The sequence below is a fragment of the Arabidopsis lyrata genome, assembly GCF_000004255.2.
Source record: "Arabidopsis lyrata subsp. lyrata unplaced genomic scaffold ARALYscaffold_8, whole genome shotgun sequence".
Taxonomy (NCBI): Eukaryota; Viridiplantae; Streptophyta; class Magnoliopsida; order Brassicales; family Brassicaceae; genus Arabidopsis; species Arabidopsis lyrata.
Window position 1 is genome coordinate 22,676,003 of NW_003302548.1, and position 24,893 is coordinate 22,700,895.

Consider the following 24,893-nt stretch of genomic DNA (forward strand, 5'->3'; position numbering starts at 1 on the left):
AATCTTCTTGATTAAGGTGTGTTGATTGATAGTTTGATTTTGACATATCAACAAACTCCACAAAAATCAGACTACGAAAAAAGAAATCATTTCTTATGACAGCTTGTTCCACATTAAAACATATTAAAAAGACCAAATCATATACCTGCCCATTTTCGAGGTTTGACTAACTGTGGATTTAGAACAAGACGCTATATATTTTAGTCAATCGTCAGAGACAGAAGTAATCGTCTTGGATTAAAATTTTCAAAAGCTTGTGTCTCGCCAGATTCTTATCAAAAGTTCGAGTAAGTTTCGGTTTCTTGATCCGTTTATTACATTATTCATCCTTGCACCTTGCTTTATGTCTGATTTCGGAATTTCAGAGACAAAACTCTGTTTCTTGTAAAACTTTACTTTAAGATTTTGGTGTTTTTAAGGTCAGATTAGCTCCACCAGTAATATCAATGGTGTTCTGTGGATTATTTTCGGAGCTCACGAAAGGAAACTCCAGTCCTAACAGCAACGGAACCAACACTTCACCGGCTAAAAGGGTCCAAACAAATATGCGGTCCCTATACTCATCAGACCTGAGTTCTTACACATCCGCTTGTAAAAAATACTCTTCCCTCAAATCTTTTGATTCATCGCTTCACGAGCGAACCAACAGCATCATCAGCTCGCTCGCTGCTCAGGCCAAGACTCAATCTTTAAACCTAGAGTCACTCATGGAGGTCTACGGATATCTTCTTGAACTAAACCAAGATACAGTAAGAGTCATCATTGAAAGCAAAGAAGACGTTTTGAAGAACAATGATCTTAAGGCTTTGGTTGATGTCTATTTCAAAAGTACCTCCAAGACCTTAGACTTCTGCAATACCGTCGAGAAATGCGTCAAGAAAGCAGAAATAAGCCAACTTATCATTCGATTCGCGGTGAAACAGTTCGAGACAGAAACGGTGGACACGGATCTTGGAGAAAGTAAGAAGAAGAAGTATGTAAAAACCTTGGAGGAGCTGAACAAGTTTAAAGCCATGGGAGACCCTTTCGATGGCGAGTTCGTGACGCAGTACGAGTCCGTATACGAGCAGCAGATTTTGCTTCTGGACGAGTTGCGTAAGCTGAAAGTAAAGCTTGGTAAGAAACAGAGGAATATAAAGACATGGAGGATATTGTCAAATGTGGTTTTCGTGACTGCGTTTGTGACTGTATTTGTCTTATCGGTGGTTGCGGCAGCAATGATGGCACCTCCGGTATTGAGTGCGGTTGCGTCTGGATTGACCACACCGATTGAGGTTGTGGGAACATGGTGTAACAAGATGTGGAAGGAGTACGAGAAAGCTGTGAAGAGACAGAGAGGTTTGGTTTTAACAATGGAGCTTGGGGTGCAAGCTAACAATGTAACGATGGTAAATATAAAATTCGAAGTTGAAAACCTGAGCATAAGGATCTCATCGATTCTGAAGACAGTGGACTTTGCTGTGGAGAGAGAAGAAAATGAAATGGCGACGAGATTTGCGATGCAAGAAATCAAGAAGAAAGTAGAAGGGTTTACTGAAAAAATCGAGGAAGTTGGAGAAAGAGCGGCCAATTGTAGCAAACTCATCGCGTTGGGGAGACTTGTAGTTCTGGGACACATCCTTAGTTTACAGATCGTAGAAGGAGGAGCTGCAAATACAAATATCAGTGGCGTTTAAAAGACATTGATGTTGAGGAGTTTGATCACTCAAGACTTGGGGGTCAACCAGTTTCTATCATTGTTTATGGGCTTTTAAGCTGGGACTTTAGGCCCACTATAGTTTTATTCAGTGATGTTGTCTTGATGTTGAGGAGTTTAAAAAAAAAAAATTATGTGTTTTGTTTCTCTGTTTGTTTTGTTTTTTTCATTCTCTCAGTCGAAAAATGAAAATCCGTATGCGTTTTTATCAAATGGAGCAGGCATTGGTAGTTGAAGCCTTTAATCCTAAATCCATGGAACGTGAAACTCAGAAGAAGAGGGACAGTCTTTTTCTTTGAGGTTGTTTCAGGAAGAAATGCATTATTAATAAGAAATGCATTATTAATAAGAATTATGTGTTTTGTTTCTCTGTTTGTTTTGTTTTTTTCATTCTCTCAGTCGAAAAATGAAAATCCGTATGCGTTTGCAACTTAGGCCCTGTTCGTTTGCCTGTCGCTGGATTCAGCGATAGCGACCAGCGACAGCGATCAGCGACCAGCGACAGTATGTGTTGTTCGTTTGTCTATCGCTGGCGACTGTCGCTAACGGCTATCGCTGTGTTGTTCGTTTGACTGTCGCTCTAAACAGTCGCTATATTTTAAAATTAATTTGATTTAATTTATTTTTGATTTTTTTAATTTATATTTTTTGATCGCTAAATTGTTCGTTTGACTGTCGCTGGTTCAGCGACCAAAAGCAGCGATTGATCGCTGAAACCAGCGACTGGTCGCTAAAAATTTCAGCGACTGAAAATTGCCGTCGCTGGTCGCTGAACCAGCGACAGGCAAACGAACAACTTTTGGTCGCTGTCGCTGGTTTCAGTCGCCAGCGACAGGCAAACGAACAGAACCTTAATCATTTTCCAATTGTAAATGAATTTCAAACTCCATATAGAGTAATGTTTCTTCAGTCTGCATAAAATTTGATTTGACATTTCAACGAATTACTCAACTAAGCTACCTTTTATCCAAAAAGAACTAACTCAACAAAGTCGAAGTAAATGTACATTCATTATGACTAGTTTTTCCACAAGAAAAACGCGTGTAAACATATGACGTGTCCATCTTTCGAGTAATTGTTGATATTTAGTTGAGTTAAATAAGTTCTTCTTGTCATGTCCTGTCTTGTCCTGATCGAGATTCTAACCCAAGCTTTGGTAATTTCTCTTTCTCTTCAACTCCAGCTCATCTTGATCCGTTTTACATCCTTGCTTTTTGTTTATATTTTGTCTGATGTCTTGAATCTCTGTTTTTTCTTTGTATTTACCTTTTGGTTTTGGCATTTCTGAAGTCAGATTAGCTCCAGATTATGTCAATGGAACTCTGTGGATGCTTGCCAGAGCTCATGACTGGAGAATCCAGTTCAAAGAGGAACGGACCAAACACTTTACCGGTTAAAGCTGTCCGGACAGATATGCGGTCTAAATACTCATCTGACCTAAGTTCTTACACATCCGCTTGTATGAAAGACTCCAACCTCAAATCCTTTGATTCTTCACTTCACCAACGAACCAACATAATCATCACCTCCCTCGCTGCTCGAGCCGAGACTCAATCTTTGAACCTAGACTCACTCATGGAGGTTTACGGATTTCTGCTTGAACTAAACCAAAATGCAGTAAGAGTCATTATTGAAAGCAGAGAAGATGTGTGGAAGAACAAAGATCTTAAGTCTTTGGTTGATATCTACTTTAGAAGTACCTCCAAGACCTTAGATTTCTGCAATACTGTCGAGAACTGCGTCAAGAGAACAGAAATTAGCCAACTTATCATTCGGTTCGCGGTGAAACAGTTCGAGACAGAGTCAGAGGACACGGATCTTGGAGAAAATAACAAGAAGAAGAAGTATGCGAAAACCTTGGAGGAGCTGAATAAGTTTAAAGCCATGGGAGACCCTTTTAATGGCGAGTTCGTGACTCAGTTCGATTCCGTCTACGACCAGCAGGTTTTGCTTTTAGAGGAGTTGCGTAAGCAGAGAAAAAAGCTTGATAAGAAACAGAGGAATGTGAAGACATTGAGGACGCTGTCTAATGTGTTTTTCGCTACTGCGTTTGTCTCTGTTCTTGTCTTATCAGTGGTTGCAACCACAATGAGTGCGCCGCCAGTGGTGAGTGCGGTTGCCTCTGGATCGACCGCACCGATTGAGATAACAGGGAAATGGTTTAGCCAGATGTGGAAAAAGTACGAGAGAGCTGTGAAGAGACAAAGAGGTTTGGTTTTGTTGATGGAGAGTAGAGCACAAGTTAACAATGAAGCGATGAAGAATGTAAGATCGGAAGTTGATGAACTGAGAATTAGGGTTTCGTTGATTCTGGAGACTGTGGAATTTGCTGTTGAGAGAGAAGAAGAAGAGGAGGCGACGAGACTTGCGATGCAAGGAATCAAGAAGCATGTAGATGGGTTTACTGAGAAAATGGAAGAAGTTGGTGAAAATGCGGCTAAGTGTTGCAAATTCATTGCTTTGGGAAGACTTCTAGTTCTGGAACACATCCTTAGGTTACCCGCTAATTGAGTTTCGTAAAAAGGGAAGTTATAATTTATAAATATCATCAATGGTGGCGTTTCAAAGACATTAGGGTTGAGTAATGTTATCACTCAAGCAAGACTCCGAAGTCAAAGAGTTTTTAATTTTTTTATCAATGGTTATGGGCTTAGAAGTTAGGATTTTAGGCCCACTATAGCTTTATCAAGTAACGTTGCCAATTTAAAAGGATTGATTAAAGAAATATTTTTGTGTTTTGTTTAATTTCTATTGTTTTTTTTTTTCGTTTCTTACATTTTAAATTTACGAACAAAGAATTCAAGTAGATTAAAAAGTTTCAACCGAACATACCGTCTTAGCTTAATTTTTAGTTGATTGTCAAAATTTAAACATCAACGTAACATGTCAATCTGGTGATATATTTGTAACATTCGTAGATTACAAGTACTGGTTTTGAATCTCATTAAATAATGTCAAATGTATATACATTAAGTGATCCTTCCATCTGCAGAAACAACCTCGATACTTCTTGCCATACATTTGTTTCTTCTTTCTTTTATAAAATAACTTTCTGAATATACGGTTTTGGAGAGTTTACGAATAGCGCGCTACTTGTAATTTCAATTTTAACTTTTTACAAAATAGCGATGAGGGAAATATAAGTTTGTCGAAAAAGGAAAAATATATTTGGACAGAAAAAGTAAGATGGAAAAAATCGGTTACTTCGTAAATTGTCAAGAAATTAAAATTGACGGTCAAGAAAAGGAGAGTGCATGGGAGGATGAATAAAAACGGTAATGTTATATAATTCAACTGGGGGAGGTAGCTTCGTAAAAAGAATCCATCTTTTTATTTATTTTTATCAAACCATCTTTTATTGATTTATTTGTTTATTACAAAAAACAACCACAACAACGACCCCACGAGAAATTAAGGAGATGGAGCCTCGTGAGGAGTTTGGTATAGTAGCTCTAATTAAAAGTCTAAAGAAACCCTCCTTAGATATCAACTCCCCGACACTCTCTCCCTAACACACACGCACTCACAGATTCGAAACTCTCTTTTGCATTTACGTGGCGACTCGTTTACGTGTGTCCAGTCCTCACACATTTTCATGCTTTTCATTCAACCTACTAACTTCCACCTTTTCCGTTTATATAGTATTGTTTCTTTTCGTTAATTGTGATTCTTTAATATTAATAAATTGTTCTGAAACTTAATACAATGTACATACTGTATATAAGTCCGTTTTACGTTAAAGTGGCAAAAAAAAATAGGGTTGGCTGATTTTTCAGCCCTATACTAGTTGCAATATTAGTTTTTCACCCCAAACTTTTTACTTCTGAAAAAACCACCAAAAAAAACTTTAATCTCAATAAAATTACATGTACTTTCGGATTTGTTCGTAAAACTATGCCTCCAATTGAACCGATCAATTAACCGATAATATTTAATCCGGTTTGACTTATCCAGAATTTTGACCAAAATTAATCGATTTTGACTCTATTTTAACCCAATTTTGACCCAAAAACAATTATAAAAGAAAAAAATGTTTTCTCTAAAAATAAATTTATTTATTTATTTATTTTTATAAACAATTAAAATAATAAATTATAACTTAATTTTATCAAAAAAGATATAAAAATAAACCTCTAAAGAATTATATAATAAAATTTTGGTATATACTTTTGGTAATATTACAGAAAAATAAAATAATAATTTCTTTGGAAATCATAATATATGACCTTTGAATTTTGTATATTGTGAAATTCAAAGTATATGCAAAACTCATTATATATATCCTTAAACACCATAAATCAAAGTATATATTATGATATTTATAAATTCATTTTTCTTTATAGATTCAGTTTTTTTTTTTATAAATTCAAAGGTCAGTTATATATATATATATATATATTTATATATATATATGGTGGTTTTAAAAAGAAAAATGCGTTTGAATTATATATATATATATATTATACCAAATTCATTATATATATATATATATAAATGAATTTGATTTGTGGTGATATTATATACTTTGATTTGTGGTGATATTCAAAATATACATTTTATTTTTGGCAATCATTTTTCTTTCTAAAAACACAATAATATATATATATATATGATATGACCAACGTTTGAGTTTTAAAAAAGAAAAATGAATTTATAAGAAAATGATTGCCAAAAAGAAAATGTATATTTTGTTATATTACCAAAATTTTATAACAAAATATAGCACAAAAATAATTTTGTGATCTATTTTGGTATATTTTTGTTGTTGTATATTTTGTTATATAAACAAAAGTATAGACCAAAAATTTGTTATATATTTTTTTTTGTGGTATACTTTCATATTATTTTGTGGTATACTTTCATATTATTTTGTGGTATATTATTTTTTTGGTAAAATTAATTTATAATTTATTATTTTTAATTGTTTATTAAAAATGAATAAATAAAAATAATAATTTTATTTATACAGAAGACATTTGTTTTCTTTTATATTTGTTTTTGGGTCAAAATTGGGTTAAAATGGAGTCAAAATTGATTAACTTTGGTCAAAATTCTAGGTAAATCAAACCGGATTAGATATTACCAGTTAACTGATCGGTTCAATTGGAGGCGTAGTTTTAAGAACAAATCCGAAAGTACGTGTAATTTTATTGAGATTAAAGTTTTTTATGGTGGTTTTTTCAGAGACAAAAAGTTTGGGTTGAAAAGTTAAGATTGTAATTAGTATAGGGTTGAAAAATCAGCCAACCCAAAAAGAGATATATATATACTATTTGGCAGTACTTGGTTATCGTAAATGGTTTTAAGAAACACCCAACAATTCATAATCTAGTTTTTTATACACTCTTTCAAATTTAAACTGCAATATATAGATAATTATAACATTCACACTGTAACTCTTAAATATACATATCGTTAATGTCTTCCACTAAGAATTTTGTGTAAGTTGTGACAACTGCAGATTCTCGAACAATACTTGTTGTTGAATTAGGAATCGGTCTCTCGTGTCTTCGTAATCCAGTACTGAAATATTCCGCATTGGCTTAATATTTGAAAAAGAACTCTTATCTCATAAATCCACCGAACTTTTTTTTTTAAATAACAAAAAAAATACAGAGATGATGCTTGCACTTATCTAAATCTACGTGTTATGGAACACCACATTTAATAAATAACATACTTAAATTTATACTATTAAAAGCGTTTACAAACTGATATAATTAAAAAGGTTTTAGACGAATTAGTACTAGAGAAAGAGAACCATTATCACTACTAAATTAATAATGATTAACAAAAAATGGAAGGCAATGGGAAGAAGATGTGATTGGCTAGGGAAGACTTCGCGTGTTAATAAGATTTTTCTCAAAAAAGATCGGACGGCAATGCGTGGCAAGTCGCTTATGACGTCGGAAGCTTAGCTTGCCACGTGTACGGTCATCACCATTTAGGTGACCGATATAATGTATTTCCCGTGACTTGATGATGTAATCCCAATTTATCGTGCTTCAGTGGTCTCAAAGAGAGAAATTACTCCTATTGGTTACCCAAAACTCACATAAAACGTGGATTTTATATTTTCATCAAATAATTTCGAAATTTGATGTAGCAGTAGCAATATAACCATATTTATTATTATTTTCTTTACATGTTTTAAAAATGCAAACGAAATTTTTCTTCAATGATTGATAGTTTTTTTTATACATCCATCAATTTCACAGATTAAACAAAGTTTATTGTTACACTAATAACGGTTCTATACTTGTATTCATACGTTTATGAAACTCGTTAATTATATATTTAACTTTGTTTAGCTGTATCATAACAATCGTTTTAACATATTTAATAAATGAGAAATTGGATAAGCAACGCCTATGTTAAAATATCGTGTCAAAATATCGTGATAAGGATGCTGTTTCGGAGAAGCCTTCTCGTTTGTTGCGTCGTTGATCTGAGCCAACAACGCTAATATAAAAGGAAGCTCAAGTTTCTCTGTTTAATCTCGAACCAATATACAAAGCGTGTTCTTTGTCTCTTAAATCAAACCAATTTTGTTCTTCTTTGATTTTTTTTGTTTCTCTTCATTTTTGTTCTTTCTATTTCTACCGTAGCTTGAGAGATCGACGATGTCGTCGAAGAAATCCCTAGTTCAAAGTCTCTTCAACATTTCCAAAACCTACTCCAGGATTTCGGGTCTTACCCGAATGCGTCCGACCAAATCCGGCATTCCTCCCGACGCCGGAGATTCTGGAATCCGCCGCAGATTTCTCCACAAGAGGGCATTTTTCTCGCCGGAGTTAGTTCCTAAAGGTGGTAATTTGATGGAGAAACTCAGGGAATTGAGTTTGTCCAATAATAATCGTATCCGTCTTGACGAGATGTTACCGCCACCTTCGCCGGCGAAATCATCACCGGGGTTTTTTCCGGCGGTCACGGTGGAAGACGTGAAGAAGCTGATGAGAGCAGCGGAAATGGAGATGGTGAAATCGAGGCTGAGAGAGATTGGGAAGAACTGGGTTCCTTATTCGGAGTTTGTTCGGGTCTGCGGGGAAAACAGTTCGGATCCTGAACAAGGTAACCGGGTCGCGAATATGCTTGACGAAGCTGGAAACGTCATCGTTTTGGGAAAATTCGTCTGCCTTAAACCTGAAGAGGTAATTAAACTATACATGCATTACAAATTTAATTACCACTGTTGTTCAAATTTAGCATTCGTGATCTAATTTTGTTTTTTCCTTTATATGACTACAGCTAACAAGCGCCATGGCTGGTCTGATCCCGACACTCGAACCCACTCTCGACGCCGCGACAAGACAAGAGTTCGAACAACTTGAGATTATAAAATCAGATATCGACAAAAGAGCCAATGATCTGGTTCGAAAAGAATTATGGGCCGGATTAGGCCTAATTATGGCCCAAACAATTGGATTTTTTAGGCTGACGTTTTGGGAACTGTCGTGGGACGTGATGGAACCCATATGCTTCTACGTAACTTCGACTTACTTCATGGCTGGTTACGCCTTCTTCCTCCGAACTTCAAAGGAACCTTCCTTTGAAGGGTTTTACAAAAGCCGGTTCGAGACGAAGCAGAAACGTTTGATTAAAATGCTTGATTTCGATATCGATCGCTATACCAAGTTACAGAAGATGCATCGTCCAGACTTTACTAAATCTGGTCGTTGTTGATCGTAATTCTTTTCTTCTTCTTTTTCCTAAATCGGATACTAATTAAATGTATAAACGACTACAATTTTCGTAGAGAATAAATTAGTTTTAGAGGGATAAAAAAAAAGTCTTGTCATGCTTATAGTGAATAATATTTCCAAAGCATGACAATTATTATTACTAAACCAACAATTAAAGTGAATAATATTTCCAAAGTAAAATTTTTTTTTGGATCAGTTGACTTCTACTATGAATAAATGTATGAATGTACACAAATGTGCTAGCCGTGTGGATCGCAAACTTAATTAAAAATGGATAGAGATACGTAATAAATTTTTGTTCACACGTTGTAGGCTTGTAGCCCACCTAAGAGAAAAAAAAAACAAGTTTCTGTTACAAAACTAAAAAGCATGGACAATACAGTTGGAACACACTTATTTCCAACTATTCACAAAAAAATACGAAATATAGGTTTTATTGTAGGAAGAACAATCACCAAATTAACGAAAGAACGCTAGGGTTGCGTCAACAGCAAGAAATTATAAATCCAACGAAAAATACACTTGTATAACACGCAAGACTGTTAAAGTGTTGAACATAGGAACAAAGAGCATTAGAACAGAAGAAGAAGCAGTGTTTACACCAAATCAAGTATGTGTATATAAAAATACGTATACGGGTATGTGTGTATAATTGGTATAGTGATTCAAAACTTTGAATTATGCTGTAGTCTTGGAAATGCTAACGATCTCTTTCAGTGTATCTTTAAGGCTGTAATGATTTGAGGCCATCATCTTGTTAACTTTCCTAAACCTGTCACCGTAGACTGGTGATTCATCTGTTTCTATATATCTGATCCTTGCAAAACTTCACGAGCCGTTTCTCATATTCAGATGGCTCACCTTTCTTTGATGTGGTTGTAGCTGGAAGAGTGCGAGAAGAAGAAGCTGCTGCTGCTATATCAGGATTGGCGTATGTCTGAGGCTCTAACCACATGTGGCCTAACACTTGGCATAATCCTTCTTCGAGAACCATATCTAGATTCCTATAACCTGTGACCAAACCAAAATGACTTTGAGACCTCTCCTCATCGCTACTACAAATTGGGTAAATTCTTATTTGACCATTACTTACCGTTGAGTCTAAGCCACGCATGCATCATCTCATGAGCCAAGATATATCCTGTTAGGAACCTGTTTGTGAAGATAGATTTGATTTAGCCTATTGGGTCCAAGACTCAAGAAAGTGCTAGATGATGAGGTACTAAGAGTACCTAGGAAGTCCATATAAGATGAGAATTGCAGTGACCTCGCACTTTCGAAGAACCATTTGAGACTTTGGAACTATCTCTAATACTAGCTGTTTGTTCGGCCCCATCCTTTGCCTTTTAATTTTTGAGACCTGTATATGTGAAACAGAGTTTAAAGTCCAATCTAGTTTCACTCCCTAGAAGTATCATTTTGACCTTATTTAATGTCTTACACTTGTGACCATCTGCTCTTCAGACAGGCAAATACCTCTGGTAGCCATCCCATAATGATTGTCCTGCTTGTGTTAATTGAAACTTACAACACATATGAGTGAAATAAAGAGAGATCAGGAAATGTATAACTCACAATCTTCTCTTCCTTTTCAGCTTTGTTAAGCGCTTCTTTCTGTTGGAATTGTGAGTCTTTGATTAAAGAAGAAGAGGAAATTGTTTCTCGATCTTCATGTTTAAGCATTCGAAGAATTCACGGATTTCCAAATGTAAATGATGGCATTCAACAGTATCCATAACCGCGCATTCCGTACATTCTCGACATAGCCGTCGACCATCTTCAAGGTTTACATATTTTGTTCCACAAGACTGCAAAAAACCATTACAAGTCAAAACAAAACCAGAAGAGCTCTTCTATTTTGTTGATAAGTACCTCTAATCTTTCACAGCTGCAACACTTGGGAGTTCCATCATCATCATGACTAAAACAGTATTTTTCCTTCCAGAACGGATGCACATTGAACTTTCTACCTTCCGAAGTTAAAGAAATCTGAAAGAAAAATTATACAGTTACATTTACATCCACAAGTCTCATAGAGATACTAAGTCTTTAACTTTGCTTTCATTTCATAGGACTCAATAGCTTACCTTCTTTTCACAGACATAGCAGTTTGGAATCTAAAGAGTTTAACATGAGAAGAAAACAAAATAAACATATTAAGTCAAAGGAGGAATTCAATCAAATTAGTAGCAATCAACTTCAAATTGGTATATGGTTTTAAACCTCGCTCCTAGCAATTGGTTGTTGACCATGAAGGGATAAACACAAAGGATGCCAAAGAACACCAAAAGCATTGGCATATATTCCATCTTCAATCGCATAGTTGCAACCACGGCATATGCTACAAGTTCATGTAAATAAATTAAAAATACACAATTGCATATGCACATAATTAAGCTTTTTAATTACCTAGGAGGAGGATTCACATCTTTTTCCTCCACATGATCTTGGCAAGGCTTAACTTTTCCCTTATCCTCCTCCACTTGCTTAGTTTTGCCTTTTCTCTTTGACTTTTCTAATCTTCTAATTTCCTTCTCTTGCTCAGCTAGCTTCAAACTTTCTTTCTTAGCCTTAGCAATCTCAATTTTTTCACGTGCCCTGCGATCTTCTTCTTCATGCATTGAAACTTCCTTGGCGGTTTTGATATCATGCATCCTGACAGGTTTAAGATCGCCAATGTTAAAAAAGTCTAGCAAGCAAAATGGACTAGCTAGGCTCTTCAACTTAAAACTTTTATAATCATAAGCAAAACAATCTAATCTAATAGTTAACCTTAGATGGATCATGTTTGGAAACTCACTTTCTTTCTTCTCCAATCTGGGGATCAGTGATGAAGTTTTATCATCTATGATACACAAAAAAAGAATACCAAAAGCTCTTTCCTTGGTAACAGTTTTAAGTGAGGTTTTTCAGATATTGAGAGTCAGAGAGAGAGAGATATAGAGGAAAACACTAGCGGTTGGTTCAGCACTTTAGAGCATGTGCAGTGCATAGTTCTTACATGGGTTCTCACTAATAAAAAATTAAAAAGTAATAAAAAGTGGGAGGGAGAAACGAGAATCGATTTTCATCTGAGAACATTTGAGAACTTTTTGAGAGACTACTTTTACACTTGTCAGCATATAATTGGTTTTCAATTTTTTTATAATTTAAAATTAAAATAAATAACTAAATTAAATCATATGTATTAGAATAATATATTTGAGACTGCACATGCTCTTAGCTGCTTCGGCCATGTGGCGAGAGCCGATTGTGACCTCGACTTTTCCCGCTCTTTTAAAACGTTGCCGTGTACTTTGTATAGACAAAATTTCCAATCAAATGTTTTTTTATTTTTGGTCCACCAATCAAATGGTTTGAATACAATTAAGATTGGAATTGCCTATCTAAAACGAGCAAATATACAGAAAAGAATATAACATTTATCATGCCTCAAACATATATCCACTAACATGAAAACTATAATTTTGTTAGTTTTTTTCATTTCAAATTGATAAATATCAGGGTTAATTAAGAATTTTTTTCAAATATTCAGGAAATCAAAACCTTTCAATAAGTCGAATGGATAATGATTCAATAAGTGTTTGATTTTTCATAAGTTCTTGGTAAACCATTCAATAAAAAAAAAAAGAAAAAAAAAAGAGGTTGACTGTTGACGTCTGTGTGATGCGATTGGTTTTTTAAAGCATAAAGTTTAAGAATTACATTAATGAAGTAATTTTATTTATTTTTACATTAAACATTATTCAATATCAAATTTAAAATAGATCAACCAATATGAAAAAGACTGCAATATACCAATAGGCCCAACACATTAAATTATATTAAATAATGCATAAAAACATGGAAAAATTAAATTAATGAAACAAAATATGTGTAAACATCTTATAAAATGAAACAAATGTTGTACATTTTTCTTCTTCTCAGTTTTTTTTTTTTTTTTTTTTTTTTTTTTTTTGTATGAGCTTCTTCTCAGTTTCTCCTTTTGAACAAAACAATCAGCTAATTTCATTCTCTTTTTACAATCTTTCTTGTTTTACCTGTCAAACGACTTAAACCTTGAATAATAAATTTAGGTAGTACGTTTTCCTTTCTACTTTAAAATAAATATTCTAGTGTGTATATATATTCCCTAGTATATATGTTCATTAGTTTTAAATTTTTAATAGCTGATATGTCTTATTTTATTTCTCACAATATTAAATGTACATATGTGATATGTGTAATAATATACAGTATTTTAAGATAATTATATTTTACATGTTTAAAGTGTTAATATGTATATTAAACTTTGAAATTATTAATGTTATACTTTATGAAAGAAACAGTATAATAAATCATTTAAAACATTCCACTTAATCTCTCATACTTAGTCGTCCAAACTGTCGCTCTCTTCATGAATCAAGTAATCAACCTTGTCAAGTTCTTTTCTGGTCCAACTTTTTTCTTTTCCTACACAACTTGTTAAGACATTTCAATTTCCGAGCCAAAACTTTTTGTAAATCTTAGACCATGTACATAGGTGATATTTTTAGAGTATCACAAGCCCATAAATTATTTTTATATGGACAAAACAATTAGAATAGACATGATGATCAGTATCAGTCTTGTGATACTTTTGATATCAGTATCATATGACATGGCATCTCCTGATTGGTCGCGCGACCATGGTCTTACATTTCTCCATTTTTGTTGTTGTCCTTGTGATAGGTTTTCATATGGTCTAAATGTCGGCCGACAACTACGAAAAACGGCCGTATAATTTTTTAACCAATATTAAAAATCTGCCACTAAAAAAAAAAAACAAAAAAAAGGAACCTCATTTATTTATCATAAACCCCATTTCACATGAATAACATATTAGTTTTAAAATTTTGGTGCATGTATAATATTTAATATATTGGAGATAAATGCATATATATGGTTTTATTTGTTGACGGGGAATTCTTTCTCTCTTTTTTTCTTAACATCTGGGAATCAATTTATTGTTATGATTTTCTTTTTCTCCAGAAATTATTGTTGGTACGTAATTGGTATAATATATGGCTGATTCAAAACGTTGAATCTGGTGTAGTATTGGAAGCGCTAACGATCTCTTTAAGGGTATCCTTAATGCTGTAGTTATTTGAGACCATCATCTCGTAAACTTGTTTGAATCCGAGACCGTAGACCGGTGAATCATCTTCTTTGATCTGATTCATGCAAAAGTCTACGAACTTGTTCTCGAAAATAGACCAGTCGTCACTGCTTTTCTTTGACGTGGTAGCCGCTGGAGGAGCAGGGGAAGAAGAAGAAGAAGCGACAGAAGCAGCAGCATCAGTAGATGCAAATGTCTGAGACTCCAACCACCTGAGGCCTAACGCTTGGCACAATCCTTCTTCAAGCTCTAACTTAAGATTCCTATAACCTGCGATCAAAATCACACAAAAAAGAGATCTAGAGAGGTCTTTCCATGTCTCTTGGTGATGAGAAATCATAGTTAATACGTACCATTGAGTCTAAGCCAAGCATGCATCATCTCGTGAGCCAAGATATATCCTGTTAATAACCTAGGAAGTCCATATATGATGAGAATCCCAGTAACCTCGCATCCACTCACTTTTTGAGACTCTGTAACTATGTCTGTTATTAGCTGATTGTCCGGCCCCATCCTTGGCCCCTCTATTATCTGTATATAAGTGGAAAATATAGTTAGACATTTCACATTGGAAATGAAATGGAGTCAGTAATATATATATATTTATATATAGAAGATATGAACCAATTCACTCATTGCCAATTCATTATAATGGCCTTACACTTGGGACAATTTGCTCTTCAGACATGCAAAGACCTCTGGTTACGGCTGCACGATGGTAGTCCTGTTTGTATTGAAATATTTGAGAAAAAAATTAAAGAAGAAGATGGGGAGTTACAAAGTGAGGGATGTGTTTTTCTACTCACAATCTTCTCTTCTTCCTCAGCTTTATTCAGCGCTTGTTTCTCAACAAGAAGAAGAGAAAATTCTTTGTCAACCTTGAAGAACAAGCCTTCGAAGAATTCACGGATTTCAAAGTGCAAAGGCTGTACTTCGTTAGTATCCATAACCGCTGATCCCATACATTCTAGACATAGCCACCGAAAGTCACCAAGCATTACATAGTTCGTTCCCCTAGGCTGCAAATAATTAACAAGTCAAAAAACCACAAGGCTTTTCTTCTATATATGTATGTTATTACTAAACTCGATCAAATATTAGTACCTCTAATCTTTCACAGCTGCAACACTTGGCAGTTCCATCATCGTCATGACGAGGACAGTATTTCTCCTTCCAGAACGAATGCTCATTGTACTCTCTTATACCTTCCGTATTAAAAGGAATCTGAAAGAAGATCACATTTTACAGTCATACAGACCAATTCTTTTCACTTTACTACAACGCGTAAAACCAACTAATGAGAATTTATTTACCTTTTGTTGGCAGACATAGCAGTTGCGATTACGGTACTCTTTGTAGCAATCTATGTGAAACCTTCCCTTCTTTAAAATCTAACAAGTTATATACATCAGAAGACAAAAGGAGTATGCAACAATCAATTTAAAATTGGTATATGGTTTTAAACCTCGTGCAGAGCAAATGGTCTGTGGCAATGAAAGCAACATAAAGATCGAGGATTGACAGAAATTCCATCTTCAATCACAGATTTTCCATCAATTCTGCATATGCTACAAGTAAAATAAAACAATATTTGATTTGAGCCAAAAATCTCTAAATACAAAAATATAGTGTGGGACATATAGCTTTACCTAGGAGGAGGATTCACAACTTTTTCCACATCATCTTTGGAATGATTGATTTGTCCCTTATCTTTAGAAGTGTTCGAAAGCTGATCATCGTTCTCTTGCTTTCTTTTGCCTTGCTCCTTGTTCAACTCTTCTGATCTTCTCTTTTCCTCCTCCTGCTTAGCTTGCTTCAGACTTTCTTCCTTTACCCTTTCAATCTCAATCTTTTCAGCCTCTTCTTGTATTTTCCGGCGTACCATGCGATCTTCTTCTTCATACCGTGAAATTTCCAAGGCGGTATTTAAAGGATCCTGTAGGTTTCAGCTTGCCAATTAAAAGTTATACATAAGCCTAGAAAGCAAAATGGACCACGCTTTTCAAATAAAAAAACTTGTAATATAAGCAAACAAATCGAATCTAAGAACCTTAGATGGATCATGTTTGAAGCAGGAGAAGCACCACCACATAATTTGGAACTCACTTCTTCACCGTTCAAGGGGGAAAAATGCCAAAGAAACACCAAATCTAGCTCTTTGCTCTACTCTAAATGGAAACTTCGCCAAAGTTTCAATGAAATGTTTAAGAAATTTCCTGAAATATTATTAGAGCCAATTTGCTTTCATGTTTGAATGAATCGCGAGAGGGAGAGACAGAGACAGATACTAGGGGAGCAGAGAGGAGGGAGAATACCGCACTAGTGGCCTAGCTTTTCTTATAAGGGGAAAGAAAAGAAAACCTGTATTATAAAAATGTTAAACAAAGCACAACATTTGCGGAGAAGGTACTGAGTTTCAGATTTGTCAGGCCGTAGGATATAAAATCAAATAGAATGTCAGTCACATCAGTATAATCCTAAAGTATCATATCAGTAAACTAGTAAAGCTTTCTTATGTAAAAGTAGATATGCGAAATTTACACAGTTTTTGAGCTTAAAAAATGAAATTTTCTGAGTTAAAAATATTTGCTTTTGGCTACCCTAATGAATATATTTTACAGAGGAGACCGTAAACTATTGTATATAGAAATAATATAATTGACATGTTGTTTGTATTATAATAATTAATTTTGTAAAGTTGGAGAAATAGAAAAGGATTGTGCACTTTTTTTTTTGGGTTTTTATTAGGTACCGCGTAAATTCATCCCATTTCATTTAGATGGTCTAGTGGTCAACGTCAATTAATAATAATATAATATTATAGCTGCCTGCCATGTGCTTTCAACATTTGGTAATATAGGAAAATGTTTTTTGTTTTTTTTATATGTTAGTGCTAGCCGCTAGGTGCGATTTTTTCACTTTTAGGCTTAGTATAGTATTTTTTTTGTGTTAAAGTAGGCTTAGTATAGTATTTTTCTTTTGAGATGACGATTGTTTTTATTTTATTTATTTCGAACCTAATCCCTGGATCGGTTTAGGTTTACTAGATTTTAGATAATCTTCTAAGGTTTCAAACAAAAGAAAAATTAATTTATACTGTAAATTCAGTTGCAGACTTCTATATACAGTATAGAAGGTGTTGACTATTAAAAAACAAATGATTTGCCAATTATATGTTATGGTAAATATTGCCAATGAATTTATGATTCTTGTTATTAACTTAGTATGATCCTAAGAAATGATAAAAAAAAATGTTACACCAATCTGAATGGGTCCATCCACGTGGTTCTCATAGTCAGAGTCCGAATACTGACGAAAAAGTAACTATCAACGGACAACGATCTAAAAGAAATGAGAGCGTGTGAGGCACGGTCGTATATTCTTGCTTGACTAAAAATATTCTTGCTTGACTAGTTTGATTGTTTGAATGGATGAGACCCATTATTTACCATATATATTAGCAACAGACTCTATGGGCCTTTAACGATCATTGGGCCCAATTAAAACAAAACATAGAAATGTTGTTCTTGTTAAGTCGAAGTTTTCAGAACACAATCGCGGTAGAGATTGTAGACTCGGGAAATGTCTGTAGAACTAATGGTCCACACATGACCCTTCAACGCCAAACGCAAAACGTTACTACTATTCTTGTTATTATTCTCTTCCTCGTAGCTCTCTTCAACCGCAGCAGCCTCTTTTCGCTTCTCTTCTCTCCACAAACTCTTGACAAGCAGCTCTTTCGTCTCTTTGTCTGGCATCAGATTCGAATCTTTCATGTCTTGGAACACTCTGTAAGCAAGCACTGATCTTTCGCATCTGCAATACGCTTGAACAAGAAGCTTTAACATGTAAGGATCAGGGTCAAGACCGATCTGTCTCACCATTGAGAAAAGTCTCTCAACTGTCTGAATCTCTCCCTGCAATGCAAAGTGATACATCAGACCAGAGAACGTCTGGATATCAGGAGAAACTCCCGTCAAAATCATATCTTCTAGCGTTTCCAAAGCTTCTGCGTTTCTCTTGCACTTTGTTAATGTTCTCAAGAGGGATGAGTACAACAGCATGAGGTTGAAATCCGATATCGAACCGCAGAGAGTTCTGTCTTGGCGGAAAACCTTGATGGCTGCGTCCGGTTTCTTTGAAATTCCGTAGAGATCAATGATTAGTCTGATGGTGCTGAATGGTAATTTGATCCCTTCCATTCTCACTTTCGAGATGAGCTTATCGACCAGTTCAACTTGGCCATTGCGTGCTAACATAGCCATCATTCTCTCAATCGTATAGGCATCGTGGGTGAACCCGGGTTGAATCGCCACCCAGCAGAAGAAACTCCATGCTGTTTCAGGTGATCTGAAGTTTCTTAGCATCTTGCAGACCAGTAGATTTGTCCAGACAAAGTTAGCTTCTTCCAAAGCAGTGACTGCATCAGAGCTCCATTTCTTTAACGAAGTTGCTAATGCTTTTGGATCCAGCCATGGCTTCAATTTAACCTGACCTTCATTAACGTTATCATTGTGCTCATCTCCTTCTTCTTCGCTATCACTGGGATTATCCATAGAATAAATAGAAATATCCTTAATTCTCTCATCTGGCAACATTTCTCTCAAGAACTCCTCTGTTTCTTGTTCAAAACCAGCCTCCCTCATGAGTTTCAGAGGCTCAAGCATGCGTCTACTTGGAAACTTCCCATCAGCTTTCATCTCAGCAAGCAGAGTCTTAACTTCACCAAACCGTTGCGCATTGACAAACGCTTCAACTAAAACCGAATAATGCTTCAGAGTCCGCGTAATCCTCATCAAAGGCAATGTCTCAAAAACCTTCATGGCTGCATCAAGGTTCCCCAATTTCACAAGATGCTCAATCATAATCGTGAATGTTCTTGAATTCGGAATCCCTCCTTGGTTGGTAATCTGATCAAAAGTCTGAACAGCCTCAGAATCTTTACCTAAAGTCATGTAAACTTGCATAACAATGTTATAAGACTCAGTGCAGCCTTTCTTCTCCTCTCCTGAGCATCTATACTCGTCCCACGTCTTAAGAACCGAGTCGAAATCACCAGCAGTCGCGTACAAGTTCATGAGATTCATGAAGCTGAAATGAACTTGGCCGAATTTCCCAGCATTGACAAGTCCAATAAGAGAGTTAAGCTCCGAAGATCGCTGAAACTTTGCAAGAACAGTGGCAAAAGCGTGAAGTGTCTCAGTTTCAAAAGAAAAGTGAGGTTTTTTTCCTCTAAGAGTTTTGAAGATAGACCAAGCAGAAGCGACGGAAGGAGATGAGCGTAAAGCGTTCTTGACGACAAAGGAGTCGAGAAGACGGTGGTCTAGAAGAGAAGGAAGCGTCGGGTCTGAGGTTGTTGTGGAGCGGAGGCTGAGACGGATAGAGTCGATGAGGTTTGCTCGGTAAAGGTAGTGTTGGACTTTGTTGGGGAATGGGTCACGGGAAAAGAATCGAATTTGATAGATAATCACAGAGTTAAAAGGCTTGACAGGGTTCGAGAAGATGAGAGAAAACATCTGAAATTACAGTGACAATCTAAATGAAATGAAAAAGGAATTAAGAAACCAAATGGTTATGAAGAATATCGTGGTTGGGACAAATGGTCGAACATGTGGTGTGCTTTAACGAAACGACACAAAGAAATGAATTGGATTGCCCAAAGACCAAAATGACAATGAAAGATTTGACTGTATAAAACGATTTCCGTATGAAAATTACCGGAAAAGAAAGACACTTGCTTTAGTTTTAGCGGGGAATGGACCACCGCAAGAACTGAATCCGAAAAGCTGCTTAACGCAAGATCCTCCTCTAAAGGTTCCAACTTTACGGGAAATTGAATAACAAAGAGCTTACACACATAACAAAGAAGCAGCAATCCCAAAATAAATAAAAGAACACACCAAAAGAAGGAAACGCCGAAAAAAAGTGATACTTCTGTCTGTGTATATATGTATATGGTATGTATGTGTCGACGTGTCTTGTATGGCAAATTCAAAAATTTGAATCTGGGATCGTCTTCAACCCCGGCGAAGAATCTCTTTGAGGGTTTCCTGAAGGCTGGAATTTGTCACCATCTCGTTAACTGTCCTGAATCCGACACCGTAGACAGGTGAATCATCGGTTTCTATCTGATTCTTGCAAAACTCCACCAGTTTCTTCTCGAAGTCAGACCACTCACCTTTCTTTGACGCACTAGCAGCTGGAGGAGTGCGGGAAGAAGAAGAAGCTGATGATGCATCTGCCGTGGCATCAGCAGTGGCGTATGTCTGAGACTCCAACCACAAGTGACCTAGCACTTGGCATAGTCCTTCTTCCAAAATATTGTTCAGGTTCCTATGTCCTGTAATCAAACCAAAACGCTTAGAGACCTATCCCTCACGTTTCTTGGTCATGATCATCATCATTGTTACAAATGTTGGATATTTGACTAGTTACGTACCATTGAGCCTAAGATAAGCATGCATCATCTCATGAGCCAAGATATATCCTGTTAGTAACCTGTGTTTCAACATAGATTTTTTATTTGAGCAAACATAGATTTGATTTGAGCCGAGAGAGTACTCAGGTGGAGATGAGGTGGGAGAGATGTAACAGTACCTAGGAAGTCCATATAGGATGAGAATCGCAGTGACCTCGCACTCACGAGTTACCCTTTGAGGTTCTGTAGCCATGCCTATTAGCTTGTTGTTCGGCCCCATGATTGGCCTTTGTGAGACCTGTAAATGTGGATCAGACCAGAGTTATAGTCATAAATTCCAATTTACTCTTTAGTCTGGAGTAAGCATTATCCAATATAAACTCTTACACTATCGACAGTCTGTGCTTCAGACAGGCAAATACCTCTGGTGACCACCTCATACTGGTAGTCCTGCTTGTGTAAAAACTTACAAAACATATGAGGAAAAGAGAGAGAGAGAGGGAAAGATGGAAGTTTCAAGTAGGAAATGTACTCACTATTTTCTCTTCCTTCTCAGCTTTATTCAGCGCTTGTTTTTCCACCAAAAGAAAAGGAAATTCTTTCTCAATCTTCATGTTTAAGCCTTCGAAGAAATCACGCATGTCAAAATGCAGAGGCTGGCATTCATCAGAATCCATAACGGCAGAATCCATACACTCCAAGCATAGAAATCGACCATCACCAAGCGTTACAAAGTTCGTTCCCTGAGGCTGCAAAGAAAATTAGTCAAGATCATAAGAACTAACCTGTGGGATTACAGCCTCTTCCTTTTTTGGGTATGTTGGTTGATTCTTTATCTCATCTCATTCCCCTTTGCTGTGTTTTCTTAAAGGTTAAAACTCACCTCTAACCGTTCGCAACTGCAACACTTGTGGGTTCCGTCAGTTTCATGAGCAAGGCAGTATAATTCCTCCCAGAACGGATGTTTACCAAAATTTCTTCTGACCTGAAAGAATAAAATATTACATTTACATTCAAGCCTCACCATGAAAAGTACCAACAGAGAAACCAGTACTCATGTATACCTTCCCTTTGCAGATATAGCAGTACCGGTTATAACAGGATTTGTGAAATTTGCCTCTTGAGTTAGAAACCTAAGGAATTATCAAGAATTTAAGTTTTGGATTCAGAAACAAATGATAAGTCTAGGAGTAAATTAAGATACCAAGCAATTTCAAAAGTAATTCTTCGTACATAGTTTTTAATCTCCTGGATAGCAATTGGTTTGTTGCAAGCATCACAAACTAAACATTCAGGATGCAAAAGAGCACCCGAGACATTCACAGATCTTCCATGCTCGATCACCGAGTTGCAACCACCACGCACGCTACAAGTGAAACATCATAAACAGGTCAGGACATATCTATAAGTTGCGATAAAGAACACAAGAAAACTAATAATGGACGCATAAGCTTACCTAGGAGGGGGATTCACCATTGGGAGCTTTCCATCTTCTTCCACCTCATCTTTGGATTGCTCTATTTGACCATTCCTCTTGAAACTCTCCCAAACCCGCTGTACATCTTCATCCACAGGAGCTCTAGTGGAAATGTTGTTATTTTCTTCAAGTCGAGGAGGAGACTCTACCTGAACCATCAGAGCATGCTGTTTATCATTCTGCACTCGTTCGTCTTCAAATTGCTTTCTTTTGCCTTTGTCCTTTAAACTCTCCTTAACAGCCTTATTAAACTGCTTATCTACATCCGACGGAGCTCTAGGAGAAATACTTTTATATTCTTCAATTTGAGTAGGATACTCTTCCATGTTCAGACTCTCCTGAACAATCAGAGCAAGCTGTTCATCCTTCTTCACTTGTTCTTCAAACAGTTTTCTTCTGCTGTTCTCCTTTAAACTCTCCTCAAGAGTCTTGGCAAGCTGCTCGTTTTCTTCGTCTTCCAATGCAGTTTTCTTATTGATCAGCCTTTCTCTTTCCTCGTCTTGAAGAGCATTTGCTATCTGAGCATCAGTTTCTAACTCTCTGGTGCGCCTTCTTTCCTCTTCCTCCTCTTGAAGAAGACGAGAGGATTCTTGAATGGCCAAATCAAGCTGTTCAGCTTCAAGAATCTTAGCAAGCTGCTCGTCTTCTTCATCTTCCAATGCAGTTTTCTTATTGATCAGCCTTTCTCTTTCTTCGTCTTGAAGAGCATTTGCTATCTGCGCATCATTTTCTAACTCTCTGGTGCGCCTTCTTTCCTCTTCCTCCTCTTGACGAGAGATTTCTTGAATGGCCAAATCAAGCTGTTGAGCTTCATGAGTGGCCAAATCAAGCTGTTGAGCTTCATAATTGGCCAAAGAAAGCTGTTTGGCTCTTTGAATATCAGCTTCATGCTGTGAAACTTGTATGACGTGACTAGTTTCTGGATCAAAACGATCCTACAGGTTTTCAGACGCCAAAAGTTAAAAGTCTAGAAAGGGAAAAAGACAAACTTGGCTGAGACAAAAGAAACAACCAAACATATCATATTTACCTCAGAAGTGGAGGGTTTGAAGCAGCAGGGGACGCACCACATCTTCTGAAACCAACTTTTTCACCGATCAGGCCGACCTTTTCCCTGCAAATGAATCAATCATTGAGAACCCCTAAGAATCAAGAGAACATCAAAAGATTCACTTGTCCAAGCCAAACATCTCAATCTACATGAAGCAAAGGCAAAATGCCTGGACTTTAGTCAAACAAACGAAATCTAGGTTAAGAAAGTTCAAAGCATAGTTAGGAAACATGTTGACGATCATCATAGTGAGTTAAGACATGGGCATTAGATACAGAACAAGACAGACATAACAACCTGAAACACAGCTTAGTATGAAACAAAGGAAAGAAAAATCTATGTCTAGAGGCGATTGAAAATATCTGAAACGGGACATGATCTAACCTTGGACGAATTAGAATCGCCAAGAGCAGAAAGTAGAATGCAGAGACTATAATGATAAAAAGTGTTCACATGGGTTTTTCTAAAAATTCCCCAATTTTTAGTGCAGACACGGTTCTGAACGACACATTAATGATGGATGAAGCTTTTTACCAAGGATATTCTTTTTTCAAGCCGTCAAATTTAATAACTAACGACTCGAACCAAAATTGAGATAATTATTAAAAAAAGTCAACACTTACCCTAAACCCCTTCATCAATAGTAATCAGAGGCCATGGCTTTTGGGTCTCGTTGCAGCCCAAAGCGGTTTCCGTTTCTTTTCCTCAAGTGGAAAGTTCGCGAGATCTTCCACCAGAATTTCCAGAAGTTTCGAAAGACCATTGAGCTGCTACTGTGTTGAATTGGTCTTTGAAGAGAAGAAAGTAGTAGGCGTGTGGAGAAGAAAGAGAAACACACAACACACTTTTACTTTTGTGGTCAAGCCAACGACCAGCTGTTTCTGTACACGTGCCGCAAGCACATTTCACGGTGGCAATTTCGTAATTGTACAGTCTTTCGAGACGATTTTAATCTGTGGTTTCCCTCCCTCTTGAAACGTTGCCGTTTTAACTCAGTTATGCCAGATATCCAATCGAATAATTTTCTTGTCAACAACAATCCAATAAGAATTATGATAAATCAACTATATGATTAATAAGTAAAAGGGTTAATTTTGTGAAAATGACAATGATATTAAATAAAATTAAGAGACGATTCTACAACGGACAATTCCTTCTGACCCTTACTAGATCCACGACAGACGACACCTTCTTCACATTCTTCTTCATACTCACCTCCTTCTTTATGCTCTTGATGGACACTTCCCCTCTGCGTAGAATCCTGGCGAACGGCTATAATTGTACATCGCTGGAGATCTCCTGCACACTTGCCTCTAATAATCTGCAAATTTATTAATAAATCGCAGTATCTGGGACTCGAACCCCAGACCTCTGGGTGTAGAAGCATTAATTAACCCTTGTTCAAACAATG

General features: G+C 36.3%; 6 protein-coding genes and 1 pseudogene across 14 annotated transcripts; 3 read left to right on the forward strand and 4 right to left on the reverse strand.

Moving 5' to 3' along the window:
• The first annotated feature begins 38 nt into the window (after positions 1 to 38).
• Positions 39 to 2,013, forward strand: LOC9301129 (UPF0496 protein At5g66670). 2 transcript variants are annotated; one of them, XM_021027654.1, is made up of 2 exons: positions 39 to 287; positions 420 to 2,013. In XM_021027654.1, exon 2 carries the CDS (start codon positions 447 to 449, stop codon positions 1,674 to 1,676), a length of 1,230 nt encoding a protein of 409 aa, XP_020883313.1. In that variant the 5' UTR covers positions 39 to 287; positions 420 to 446; the 3' UTR covers positions 1,677 to 2,013. The 2 variants fall into 2 exon arrangements, with proteins under 2 accessions (XP_020883313.1, XP_002865054.1); XM_002865008.2 differs by having other exon boundaries at positions 425 to 2,013.
• A 599-nt stretch (positions 2,014 to 2,612) lies between these two features.
• LOC9301130 (UPF0496 protein At5g66660) lies at positions 2,613 to 4,441 on the forward strand. Its single transcript, XM_002865009.2, has one exon. It carries the CDS (start codon positions 3,005 to 3,007, stop codon positions 4,205 to 4,207), a length of 1,203 nt encoding a protein of 400 aa, XP_002865055.2. The 5' UTR covers positions 2,613 to 3,004; the 3' UTR covers positions 4,208 to 4,441.
• A 3,742-nt stretch (positions 4,442 to 8,183) lies between these two features.
• On the forward strand, positions 8,184 to 9,538 carry LOC9301131 (calcium uniporter protein 3, mitochondrial). Of its 2 annotated transcripts, XM_021015908.1 has the most exons (3): positions 8,196 to 8,847; positions 8,945 to 9,387; positions 9,422 to 9,502. In XM_021015908.1, the coding sequence occupies exons 1-2, from the start codon at positions 8,320 to 8,322 to the stop codon at positions 9,377 to 9,379; spliced, it is 963 nt and encodes a 320-aa protein (XP_020871567.1). In that variant the 5' UTR covers positions 8,196 to 8,319; the 3' UTR covers positions 9,380 to 9,387; positions 9,422 to 9,502. The 2 variants fall into 2 exon arrangements, with proteins under 2 accessions (XP_020871566.1, XP_020871567.1); XM_021015907.1 differs by having other exon boundaries at positions 8,184 to 8,847; positions 8,945 to 9,538.
• Positions 9,539 to 9,878: 340 nt separating this feature from the next.
• Positions 9,879 to 12,314, reverse strand: LOC9301132 (annotated as a pseudogene).
• Positions 12,315 to 14,299: 1,985 nt separating this feature from the next.
• LOC9302820 (protein DA1-related 3) lies at positions 14,300 to 16,928 on the reverse strand. Of its 2 annotated transcripts, XM_021015688.1 has the most exons (10): positions 16,852 to 16,928; positions 16,587 to 16,752; positions 16,186 to 16,472; positions 16,002 to 16,104; positions 15,850 to 15,927; positions 15,641 to 15,760; positions 15,343 to 15,555; positions 15,198 to 15,260; positions 14,890 to 15,067; positions 14,300 to 14,806 (listed from the first exon to the last, which is right to left on the reverse strand). In XM_021015688.1, the coding sequence occupies exons 2-10, from the start codon at positions 16,626 to 16,628 to the stop codon at positions 14,451 to 14,453; spliced, it is 1,440 nt and encodes a 479-aa protein (XP_020871347.1). In that variant the 5' UTR covers positions 16,629 to 16,752; positions 16,852 to 16,928; the 3' UTR covers positions 14,300 to 14,450. The 2 variants fall into 2 exon arrangements, with proteins under 2 accessions (XP_020871347.1, XP_002866748.2); XM_002866702.2 differs by having other exon boundaries at positions 16,002 to 16,095; positions 16,587 to 16,876.
• Positions 16,929 to 17,922: 994 nt separating this feature from the next.
• On the reverse strand, positions 17,923 to 20,127 carry LOC9302821 (pentatricopeptide repeat-containing protein At5g66631). The gene has a single exon (XM_002866703.2). It carries the CDS (start codon positions 20,050 to 20,052, stop codon positions 18,067 to 18,069), a length of 1,986 nt encoding a protein of 661 aa, XP_002866749.1. The 5' UTR covers positions 20,053 to 20,127; the 3' UTR covers positions 17,923 to 18,066.
• Positions 20,128 to 20,274: 147 nt separating this feature from the next.
• Positions 20,275 to 24,427, reverse strand: LOC9302822 (protein DA1-related 6). Of its 6 annotated transcripts, XM_021036041.1 has the most exons (12): positions 23,867 to 24,093; positions 23,462 to 23,545; positions 22,411 to 23,366; positions 22,188 to 22,320; positions 22,019 to 22,087; positions 21,838 to 21,939; positions 21,491 to 21,703; positions 21,342 to 21,407; positions 21,134 to 21,252; positions 20,976 to 21,034; positions 20,715 to 20,876; positions 20,275 to 20,623 (listed from the first exon to the last, which is right to left on the reverse strand). In XM_021036041.1, exons 2-12 carry the CDS (start codon positions 23,501 to 23,503, stop codon positions 20,604 to 20,606), a joined length of 1,941 nt encoding a protein of 646 aa, XP_020891700.1. In that variant the 5' UTR covers positions 23,504 to 23,545; positions 23,867 to 24,093; the 3' UTR covers positions 20,275 to 20,603. The 6 variants fall into 6 exon arrangements, with proteins under 6 accessions (XP_020891700.1, XP_020891680.1, XP_020891688.1 ...); XM_021036021.1 differs by lacking the exon at positions 23,867 to 24,093 and adding an exon at positions 24,106 to 24,427 and having other exon boundaries at positions 20,275 to 20,876; XM_021036029.1 differs by having other exon boundaries at positions 20,275 to 20,876; positions 21,342 to 21,395.
• Positions 24,428 to 24,893: the final 466 nt, after the last annotated feature.